The sequence below is a fragment of the Oncorhynchus tshawytscha genome, linkage group LG01, assembly GCF_018296145.1.
Source record: "Oncorhynchus tshawytscha isolate Ot180627B linkage group LG01, Otsh_v2.0, whole genome shotgun sequence".
NCBI lineage: Eukaryota > Metazoa > Chordata > Actinopteri > Salmoniformes > Salmonidae > Oncorhynchus > Oncorhynchus tshawytscha.
Genome location: NC_056429.1, coordinates 79030046 through 79042073, shown reverse-complemented (window position 1 = coordinate 79042073; position 12028 = coordinate 79030046). Strand labels below are relative to the sequence as shown.

The window sequence follows — 12028 nt, the reverse complement described above, 5'->3', positions numbered from 1 at the left end:
GGCCCAGTACATCACCAGGCAGTGTCAGAGGAAGGTCCTAAAAATTGTCAAAGACTCCAGCCACCCTAGTCATAGACTGTTCTCTCTGCTATCGCACGGCAATCGGTACCAGAGTGCCAAGTCTAGGTCCAAAAGGCTTCTTAACAGCTTCTAACCCCAAGCCATAAGACTCCCGAACTGCTAATCAAATGGCTACCCAGACCTCTCTTTTATGCTGCTGCTACTCTGTCTATAATCTATGCATAGTCACTTTAACTCTACCTACATGTACATATTACCTCCACTAACTGGTGCCCCCACACATTGACTCTTTACCGGTACCCCTGTATACAGCCTCACTATTGTTCTTTTACTGCTGCTCTTTAATTATTTGTTACTTTTTTCTATTTTTGTACTTTTTTTTTTTTAACCAAAAATGCAGTTTTAAGAACAATAAGTGATAAGGGCTTGTAAGTACACTTATGTACTTAATACACCTGTTGTATTCGGCGCATGTGACAAACAAAATATGATTTGATTTGATGAGAAACTTTAAGAGTTTTAATGAGCAGGCTTTCTTTCATGATTTGTTTTATTTTGACTGGAGCAAGATTGAGCTTTTTCCTGATGTGGAAACTGCCTGGAAATTCTTTCATGATTGTTTTTTCCAAATAGTAAAAAACATGCCCCATTCCACAGGTTCAGAGTTAAAGGGAGGGATAATCTATGGTTTTCTTCTGAGCTGTTTTGTATTATTCACTAACGTAATCTAGCCTGGGCTAAAGCAAAGAAATCATGTTCTTATGCTGATTGGCTTCTTTTTTCACAGCTATGAAGCAAGTGTTCTTCTCTTTTCAGGAAGGCCAAGTCTGAATATTTTATGTCTGTTACTACTAATAACCTGAATGACCCTAGGAAGTTTTGGAGGGCTATTAAGTCTGTCTGGTAACAGTACTGTTAATGAATTACCTTCATGTTTATTGAAGGACTCTGTTGCTCTTCATGACGAAACTGAAATGCTGAATTGTTTCAATGAACTTTGTGTCATCTGATAGGCTGTTTGATTTAGTATCTTCTGTCTCTATACAGCCCTGTGTGGATGAACCGGTGAGAGCTGGTCAAACGTTTAGCTTTTTGCCATTCTCAGTGCAGGAGGTACATAAAGCCCTGACATCCTTAGATCAGAGAAATCCTGCAGGTCCTGATCTTCTTAATCCCTGCTTTTTAAAACTGGCAGTTGATTTCATAGCTGAACCACTAATATATCTGTTCAATATAACCCTGGCATGTAATGAAATTCCAAGGATCTGGAAATCAGCATTTGTCCTACAACTTTTAAAACTGGGAGATCCAACTCTATTATAGGCCAATCTCAAAGCTGTCACCCCTAGCAAAAATACTAGAAACCCTTGTTACTGATCAGCTAAAATAGTATATAAAAATGAACTTTTATCAATGCACCAATCGGGCTTCAAGTAGAAGCATATCACAATTACAGCAGCCATGAAGGTTTTAAATGATATCACTGAAGCCCTTGACAAAAAAACAGCACTATCTCACTTTTTATTGATCTCTCTAAGGCTTTTGATACAATTGATCATGCTGTACTGAGGCAGAGATTATCGAGCATAGGTCTTTCCGAGCATGTAGTTGCATGGTTTGCTAACTATCTGTCTGATAGAACTCGGTGCACTCAATTTGATGTGCTCATGTATGCTAAATTGTCTGTCTGTAATGGTGTGCCCCAGGGCTCGGGACTTGGTCCACTCTTATTCACTATTTATATAAATAATTCACTTTTATGCTGATTATACTTTTATTTATTATTTATTGTTGTCTCCTCAATGCTGACTAAACTAATTGTGTTTTCTAAAGCAAGAAATAGACCTCTGAACTGTTCACCTACTACTACCTGTCAGGGAAATGAGATTGAGGTTGTAACCTCGTCAATATCTTAGTTATCTTATTAGTAGCCTAACCATATTGCTGTTACATTGAACTGGGTGAATGGAATATGAATGACAATCATCCAATATGCTGCAATAGAAATAAGGCCATGCTCATTAAAAAAAAGAATTGTCCTCCCTCATCTTAAACGACACTGGCCGCCACTGGTGTGGTTGTACATGAAGCTGCCTCACACTCGGACAAGGCTACTGACTTTACCTTCATAGTTGCTTGAACCATGCTGTAAAGGACAATGTGAAGGGAACACTGTAAGGTTTCGGCCGGCCCTATAGTGTGAATCAGCAACTTTCCATTGACATCAGTTCTGATGGTGCATGATAAGAAATGTTTTGGTGCAGATCTTCTTATCATAATGCTCCTGTCCATGGCTGGAAGAGGACACTTGTGTCTCTCTGTAACAAGTGGCTTTGAAAATAGACTCTGTGGCTGCCTCAGCTCGACAGCTCTGGATCAGGCTGATATCCTCTTACATTATAGAGAAACCTGGTCCCATTATTGACTTTCCAGGACAGAAATACAGGCTTTTAGAGTTACCAGTTGAAACGATAATCTCAGCCGAGCTGTATCGATATGGATGAGCACCTGATAGGAACCTACTAGCTTGGTCTGATTACAGCCTGCAAACTTCCATTAGCTTTGATCCAGAAAGAATGAGTGCCAGATTGAAACCTGTTGTTTACCCTCTTCTCTGTCTCCCCACCCTGGCAGCATTAACAACATCCGCAAGGTGTACAAAGAGAAGGACAGCATCGTGGAAGCTCTGAGGGGTGAGGCTCATTCCTCTAAGTATTTCTCTTGTCACTCTGGTGTCTATGTCTGTGTGGAGCCTCTTTTCTAGTTGCCGTATCTAACAGACAAATTGGAAATCGGCAGAGTTCCGAACTTCCTTAACAGATACTGACGTTGTCTTACCTTTCTCTGTTTATCCTCGTCCATGACCATGATTAGGCTTAATCTGTGTCCACGAAACCACCCCATATGAGGCTCTTCGTAGACCCTAATGTCTTCATGTCCCGCCCCCTTCCCTTCTATCCAGGCTTGACCTTTGACATCTATGAAGGTCAGATCACAGCCCTCCTGGGCCACAGCGGAGCAGGGAAGTCCACTCTGATGAACATCCTGTGTGGGATCTGTCCTCCGACTGACGGCCACGCCTCCATCTATGGCTCCCCTGTGGCAGAGATCGCTGAGGGGGCAGAGATGAGGCAGCTGGTGGGCATCTGCCCTCAGTTCAACATCATCTTTGACGTGCTCACTGTAGAAGAGCACCTGAGGATATTTGCTGCCATTAAAGGGATTCTGCCCTCTGACATTGACAATGAGGTGAGGGAATTTTTATTACCAGTACAGATACTGATAGCGGCTATTTTAAATAAGGATTTACTTGAGATGTTGTGATACTGAATGCTGTTTCAAATCGCTCTGGATAAGATCGTCTGCTAAAATAGTCAAATGTAAATGTAAAATGCATCATATATGATCACTCGGTCACTCTAGCATGGCTGGTTGGTAACTGGCAGGCCTCTTATGTTGCTTCTGTATTTCTGAATTCAGCTTCAACTCACAAGATGGATAATATTGAGTCATGTTTGGGATCACATCCTTTTCTCTCCCTCCCTCCTGTGTGTTGGATCTGTCTGTTAGGTGTCCAAGGTGCTGAAGGATCTAGACCTGGAGAAGATCATGGACGCCCAGGCTAAGAACCTGAGTGGAGGCCAGAAGAGGAAATTGTCTGTGGGCATAGCCATCCTGGGAGACCCCAAGGTAGCTGGATCCTTGATCATCCACCCTCACAACACAACAGAAATGGCCTTCTGTCTGTCTGTCTTTCTGTCTCTCGCTGTCTGTCTGTCTCTCGCCGTCTGTCTCTTGCTGTCTGTCTGTCTCTCGCTCTCTGTCTGTCTGTCTCTCGCTCTCTGTCTGTCTGTCTCTCGCTCTCGCTGTCTGTCTCTCGCTGTCTGTCTGTCTCTCGCTGTCTGTCTGTCTGTCTCTCGGTCTGTCTGTCTGTCTGTCTCTCGGTCTGTCTGTCTGTCTCTCTCTCTCTGTCTGTCTGTCTGTCTGTCTCGCTCTCTGTCTGTCTGTCTGTCTCGCTCTCTCGCTCTCTGTCTCTCGCTCTCTGTCTCTCGCTCTCTGTCTGTCTGTCTCTCTCTGTCTGTCTGTCTCGCTCTCTGTCTGTCTGTCTCGCTCTCTGTCTGTCTGTGTCTCACTCTCTGTCTGTCTGTCTGTCTCTCGCTCGCTGTCTGTCTGTCTGTCGCTCGCTCTCTGTCTGTCTGTCTCTCGCTCTCTGTCTGTCTGTCTGTCTGTCTCTCGCTCTCTGTCTGTCTGTCTCTCGCTCTCTGTCTGTCTGTCTCTCGCTCTCGCTGTCTGTCTCTCGCTGTCTGTCTGTCTCTCGCTGTCTGTCTGTCTGTCTCTCGGTCTGTCTGTCTGTCTGTCTCTCGGTCTGTCTGTCTGTCTCTCTCTGTCTGTCTGTCTGTCTCGCTCTCTGTCTGTCTGTCTGTCTGTCTGTCTGTCTGTCTGTCTGTCTCTCTCTCTGTCTCTCGCTCTCTGTCTCTCGCTCTCTGTCTCTCGCTCTCTGTCTGTCTGTCTCGCTCTCTGTCTGTCTGTGTCTCACTCTCTGTCTGTCTGTCTGTCTGTCTCACGCTCGCTGTCTGTCTCTCGCTCTCTGTCTGTCTGTCGCTCGCTCTCTGTCTGTCTGTCTCTCGCTCTCTGTCTGTCTGTCTGTCTGTCTCTCGCTCTCTGTCTGTCTGTCTCTCGCTCTCTGTCTGTCTCTCGCTCTCTGTCTGTCTGTCTCTCGCTCTCTGTCTGTCTGTCTCTCGCTCTCTGTCTGTCTGTCTGTCTCTCGCTCTCTGTCTGTCTGTCTCTCGCTCTCTGTCTGTCTGTCTGTCTCTCGCTCTCTGTCTGTCTCTCGCTCTCTGTCTGTCTCTCGCTCTCTGTCTGTCTGTCTCTCGCTCTCTGTCTGTCTGTCTCTCGCTCTCTGTCTGTCTGTCTCTCGCTCTCTGTCTGTCTGTCTGTCTCTCGCTCTGTCTGTCTGTCTCTCGCTCTGTCTGTCTGTTTCTCGCTGTATGTCTGTCTGTCTCGCTCTCTGTCTGTGTCTCTCGCTCTATGTCTGTCTCTCGCTCTATGTCTGTCTCTCTCTCTGTCTGTCTCTCTCTCTGTCTGTATGTCTCTCGCTCTTTCTGTCTGTCTCTCTCTTTCTGTCTGTCTCTCGCTCTCTGTCTGTCTCTTGCTCTCTGTCTCTCTGTCTCTCGCTCTCTGTCTCTCTCTCTCTTTCTGTCTGTGTCTCGCTCTCTGTCTGTCTGTGTCTCGCTCTCTGTCTGTCTGTCTCGCTCTCTGTCTGTCTCTCGCTCTCTGTCTGTCTGTCTCTCACTCTATGTCTGTCTGTCTCTCGCTGTATGTCTGTCTGTCTCGCTCTCTGTCTGTCTCTCGCTCTCTGTCTGTCTGTCTCTCGCTCTCTGTCTGTCTGTCTGTCTGTCTCTCACTCTATGTCTGTCTGTCTCTCGCTGTATGTCTGTCTGTCTCTCGCTGTATGTCTGTCTGTCTCTCGCTCTCTGTCTCTGTCTCGCTCTCTGTCTGTCTGTCTGTCTCTCGTTCTCTGTCTGTCTCTCTGCTACCGCACTGCGAGCGGTACCGATGCACCAATTCTGGAACCAACAGGAGCCTGAACAGCTTTTACCACCGAGCCATAAGACTGATAAATAGTTCATTAAAACAATATAACATTTAGGGGGTAGATCATAAAAGTTTGGTGTCACTTAGAAATGTCCTTGTTTTTTAAAGAAAAACATCTGTTAAAATAACATCAAATTGATCAGAAACACGGTGTAGACATTGTTAATATTGTAAATGGCTATGGTAGCTGGAAACAGCTGATTATTTTAATGGAATATCTACATAGGTGTACAGAAGCCCATTATCAGCAACCATCACCGTGTTCCAAAGGCACGTTGTGTTAGCTAATCCAAGTTTCTCATTTTAAAAGGCTAATTGATCATTAGAAAACCCTTTTGCAATTTCAGCCATTTCCAACTACAATAGTCATTTACAACATTAACAATGTCTACACTGCATTTCTGATCAATTTTATGTTATTTTAATGGACAAGATATGTGCTTTTCTTTCAAAAACAAGGACACAACCTTTGAACATGCGTGTGCGTGCGTGCGTGTGTGTGTGTCATGGCTTTAGAAGCTTCTGATTGGCATCATTTGAGTCAATTGGAGGTGTACCTGTGGATGTATTTCAAGGCCTACCTTCAAACTTAGTGCCTCTGCTTGACATAATGGGGAAATCAAAAGAAATCAGCCAAGATCTCAGAAAGAAATTGTAGACCTCCACAAGTCTGGTTCATCCTTGGGAGCAATTTCCAAACGCCTGAAGGTAGAACGTTCATTTGTACAAACAATAGTACGCAAGTATAAACACCATGGGACCACGCAGCCGTCATACTGCTCAGGAAGGAGACGTGTTCTGTCTCCTAGAGATGGCCGTACTTTGGTGCGAAAAGTGCAAATCAGTCCCAGAACAGCACAGGACCTTGTGAAGATTCTGGAGGAAACAGGTACAAAAGTATCTATATCCAGAGTACAACGAGTCCTATATCAATATAACCTGAAAGGCTGCTCAGCCAGGAAGAAGCCACTGCTCCAAAACCGCCATAAAAAAAAAAAGCCAGACTACGGTTGGCAACTGCACATGGGGGCAAAGATTGTACTTTTTAGAGAAATATCCTCTGGTCTGACAAAACAAAAATAGAACTGTTTGGCCATAATGACCATTGTTATGTTTGGAGGAAAAAGGGGGAGGCTTGCAAGCCGAAGAACACCATCCCAACCGTGAAGCACGGGGGTGGCAGCATCATGTTGTGGGGGTGCTTTGCTGCAGGAGGGACTGGTGCACTTCACAAACTAGATGGCATCATCAGGGAGGAAAATTATGTGGATATATTGAAGCAACATCTCAAGACATCAGTCAGGAAGTTAAAGCTTGGTTGCAAATGGGTCTTCCAAATGGACAGTGACCCCAAGCATACTTCCAAAGTTGTGACAAAATTGATTAATGAAAACAAAGTCAAGGTATTGGAGTGGTCATTACAAAGCCCTGACCTCTACCCTGTAGAAAATCTGTGGGCAGAACTGAAAAGCGTGTGCAAGCAAGGTGGCCTACAAACCTGACTCAGTTACACCAGCTCTGTCATGAGAAATGTGCCAACATTCACCCAACTTATTGTGGGAAGCTTGTGGAAGGCTACCCGAAACATTTGACCCAAGTTAAACAATTTAAAGGCAATGCTACCAAATACTAATTGAGTGTATGTAAACGTCTGACCCACTGGTGATAGAAGAAATAAAAGCTGAAATAAATCGTTCTCTCTACTGTTATTGTGACATTTCACGTTCTTAAAATAAAGTGGTGATCCTAACTGACCTAAGACAGGGGAATATTACAAAGATTAAATGTCAAGAATTGTGAAAAACTGTGTATAAATGTATTTGGTTAAGGTATATGTAAACTTCCGACTTCAACTGTATGTATACACACATACAAACACAAACTACCGTTCAAACGTTTGGGGTCACTTAGAAATGTTTTGACACACCTACTCATTGCAGGGTTTTTCTTTATTTTTACTATTTTCTACATTGTAGAATAAAAGTGACAACATATACTATGAAATAACACATATGGAATCATGTATTAAGCAAAAAAGAGTTAAACAAATCAAAGTAGCCGCCCCAGCTCTGCACACTTGGCATTCTCTCAACCAGCTTCATGAGGTAGTCACCTGGGATGCATTTCAATTAACTGGTGTGCCTTGTTAAAAGTTCATTTGTGGAATTTCTTTCCTTAATGTGTTTGAGCCAATCAGTTGTGTTGTTTCAAGGTAAGTGGGTATACAGAAGATAGCCCTATTTGGTAAAGTATCAAGTCCATATTATGACAAGAACAGCTCAAATAAGCAAAGAGAAAGGACAGTCCATCATTACTTCAAGGTCAGTCATTCTGGAACATTTCAAGAACTTTTAAAGTTTCTTCAAGTACAGTTGCAAAAACCATCAAGCGCTATGATGAAACTGGCTCATGAGGACCGCCACAGGAAAGGAAGACCCAGAGTTACCTCTGCTGCAGAGGATAAGTTACTTCGAGTTACTAGCCTCAGAAATTGCAGTCCAAATAAATACTTCAGAGTTCAAGTAACAGACACATCTCAACATCAACTGTTCAAAGGAGAATGCATAAATCAGGCTTTCATGGTCGAATTCCTGTGAAGAAACCACTACTAAAGGACACCAATAATAGGAGACTTGCTTGGGCCAAGAAACATGAGCAATGGACGTTAGACCGGTGGAAACCTGTCCTTTTGGTGTAATGAATCCATTTGAGATTTTTGGTTTCAACCGCCGTGTCTTTGTGAGACGCAGAGTAGGTGAACGGATATTCTCTGCATGTGTGGTTCCCACCGTGACGCATGGAGGAGGTGTTGTGATGGTGTGGGGGTGCTTTGCTGGTGACACTGTTGGTGATTTATTTAGAATTCAAGGCACACTTAACCAGCATGGCTACCACAGCATGCTGCAGCAATACACCATCCCATGTGGTTTGCGCTTAGTAGGACTGTCATTTGTTTTTCAACAGGACAATTACCCAACACACCTCCAGGCTGTGTAAGGGCTATTTGACGAATGAGAGTGATAGAGTGCTGTATCAGATGACCTGGCCTCCACTATCCCCTGACTTCAACCCAACTGAGATGGTTTGGGATGAGTCAGACTGCAGTGTGAAGGAAAAGCAGACAACAAGTGCTCAGCATATGTGGGAACTTTCAAGACAGTTGGGAAAGCATTCCAGGTGAAGCTGGTTGAAAGAATGACAAGAGTGTGCAAAGCTGTGATCAAGGCAAATGATGGCTACTTTGAAGAATCTAAAATCTAAAATACATTTTTTTGGTTACTGCATGATTCCATATGTGTTATTTCATAGTTTTGATGTCTTCACTATTATTCTACAATGTAGAAAATAGTAAAAAATAAAGAAAAACCCTTGAAGGAGTAGGTGTGTCCAAATTTTTGACTGACTGGTACTGTACATATTTACCCCAATTACCTCGTGCACATCGACTCGGTACTTGTACCCCTTGTACAGTGTATATATCCAAGTTATTGCTAGTCATTGTGTATCTATTGTTATTTTTATTATTACATGTTTTACTTTTCTATTATTTCTCTATTTTCTTTCTCTCTGCATTTTTGGGAAGTTCCTATGAGTAAGTATTTCACTGTTAGTCCACATCTGTTGTTTACGAAGCATGTCACAAATAAAATGTGATTAGATTTTGCATGTGTGTATATGTTTAGATCCTGCTCCTGGATGAGCCTACTGCTGGTATGGACCCCTGTTCCAGACACCAGGTGTGGTCTCTGCTGAAGAGTCGCAGAGCAGGCAGAGTCACGGTGCTCAGCACACATTACATGGACGAGGCAGACATACTCGCTGGTACACCCATCTCTTCCCTATCTATCTCTAACAATGTGTTCATCTATAGCAGGGTTCTCTCTATCCCTCAATACACTTACGTCTTTCACTCGCCATCTCAATTTCTCTTATCTCTCTCTCTCTCTTTCATTTTCCCATTCCCTTCTAGACCGCAAAGCTGTGATCTCTCAGGGCCAACTTAAGTGTGTTGGTTCTTCCCTATATCTCAAGACCAAGTGTGGAGTAGGATACCACCTCAGGTAATTTCGGCAGACAGCTCTCTAAATGTCACAAAAAAATACACTATAAAACATATCTCAACCTAAAGCGTTTTGACCTATTTAAGCCATCCAGCAGATTGTTTCTTCAAAAATGATGTTGTTTGATGACAGTAAGACTGATGCATACATACCACAGCTAAATCATGTTGTTTGATGACAGTAAGACTGATGCATACATACCACAGCTAAATCATGTTGTTTGATGACAGTAAGACTGATGCATACATACCACAGCTAAATCATGTTGTTTGATGACAGTAAGACTGATGCATACATACCACAGCTAAATCATGTTGTTTGATGACAGTAAGACTGATGCATACATACCACAGCTAAATCATGTTGTTTGATGACAGTAAGACTGATGCATACATACCACAGCTAAATCATGTTGTTTGATGACAGTAAGACTGATGCATACATACCACAGCTAAATCATGTTGTTTGATGACAGTAAGACTGATGCATACATACCACAGCTAAATCATGTTGTTTGATGACAGTAAGACTGATGCATACATACCACAGCTAAATCATGTTTTTTTCCCCTTCCTATAGAATGTCTATTGGTGGACGGTGTGAGGTGGATGGTGTCACATCATTGGTCAAGCACCACGTCCCCAAGGCGCAGTTGTCACGGCAACAAGAGGCTGAGCTGACATTCACCCTCCCTTTCGAAAGCATGGACACCTTTTCAGGTCAGAAACTAATCTCTGTGCTACGGCTCAGTTGATCGCGCCTATCATAGAAATATAATTCCTATTGAGTGTACCCATGACGGGGAAGTCCAATTGCTATAGTCCGAGGGGCTATTCACTTTCGAGGAATTCTATTTCTATTCATATATAGCAGGTTGAGTTTTAGATCTGTGGTTCTGTGCTTACTGTACCTTGACTTCACTCTCTCAGGATTGTTCTCAGAACTAGACTGCAGGCCAGACCTGGGCATCATCAACTACGGGGTGTCCATGACAACGCTGGAGGATGTGTTTCTTCGTCTGGAGGCTGAGGCTGAGGTGGACCAGGCTGGTGAGCCTTCTTTTCTCTCCTTCTGTACTAAGCAGGGCTCTACATTCACATGCACTGGTGCTCCCAACTTAAAAAAGTTAGGAGCACCACATTATATTTTGGAGCACCAGAAAACATTATACATTTTATTTATTGAGATACGGCCTACATGAATTCTAGCTACTTTTGCAGCACATGTTGTGACCTAGAAACGAATATGTAACACTGTAAAGACATGAGTTTATTATAAAAGCTAAAATGTTGATCCAAATACTTGTCATTTAAATTACAAAGTCATTTGTGGAATATTAGGTTTCTACATTGTGTAAAAACACTATTTACTATTTTTTAAGTTGTACCATGTCTCTTTAAAAATGTCAGGTTTTTGATGACGACATGCAGGAGATCTTTCATTCATTGCTATGATCATTGATCTCCTGAAGAAGAAATCCCTTTTGCTTTCTTTCTGTGCCTGCAAATGTTTGGATATACTGGTAAAGTTACCAGGTTGTTAGCTAGCTAGCCAATGAGGTAACATGATTGAACAAATTATTTAACAATGCTCAAGTAGTTTTAGAACAACCAACGACATGGTTTATGAATGTAAAATGGGGTCCTAGCGATCCACTATAGGAAGATAAACATGTTGCGGTAATATGGGTCAGATCTTTTGGTCCTGGTTGGGCTAGAATCAAGATGTTTTCACTTTTTTCTCTAGGGTACTCGGAAACATTATCATTACAACAATTATTATCTGGGAGAATTCTTTCATAATCGCACAGTGTTCCCATAATAAAACTCCTTGGTCGCACTTTAAAGCCCTGCCCTTATGGAAAAACCACATGATTCCACATGTGATATTTCCACATGATTCCACATGTGATATTTCCACATGTTTTCACATGTGATATTTCCACGTGATATTTCCACATGTGATATTTCCACATGATTCCACATGTGATATTTCCACATGATTCCACGTGTGATATTTCCACATGATTCCACGTGTGATATTTCCACATGATTCCACGTGTGATATTTCCACATGATTCCACGTGTGATATTTCCACATGATTCCACGTGTGATATTTCCACATGTGATATTTCCACATGATTCCACGTGTGATATTTCCACATGATTCCACGTGTGATATTTCCACATGATTCCACGTGTGATATTTCCACATGATTCCACATGTGAAACCATGTGTTCTTAGAACACTTCACCTATGATATTTCACGTGGATTTTCACGTGATCGCATATGCTCAAGAAAAAGTATTATATTTATCATAGTGATTCAGGAGTACCATTAAAACAGAAT

The 12028-nt window shown here is 42.6% G+C and overlaps 1 protein-coding gene across 2 annotated transcripts in view; it reads left to right on the top strand.

The window, feature by feature from the left end:
* The window catches only part of abca5 (ATP-binding cassette, sub-family A (ABC1), member 5), a 96868-nt gene that overhangs the window by 47365 nt on the left and 37475 nt on the right, over positions 1 to 12028 (top strand). For both annotated transcript variants that reach the window (XM_042326184.1, XM_024431433.2), the window contains 7 exons: positions 2656 to 2714; positions 2984 to 3270; positions 3592 to 3711; positions 9300 to 9438; positions 9587 to 9677; positions 10257 to 10396; positions 10607 to 10726. In XM_042326184.1, the coding sequence (XP_042182118.1) occupies positions 2656 to 2714; positions 2984 to 3270; positions 3592 to 3711; positions 9300 to 9438; positions 9587 to 9677; positions 10257 to 10396; positions 10607 to 10726 (956 nt within the window). The remainder of the gene's footprint in view (positions 1 to 2655; positions 2715 to 2983; positions 3271 to 3591; positions 3712 to 9299; positions 9439 to 9586; positions 9678 to 10256; positions 10397 to 10606; positions 10727 to 12028) is intronic.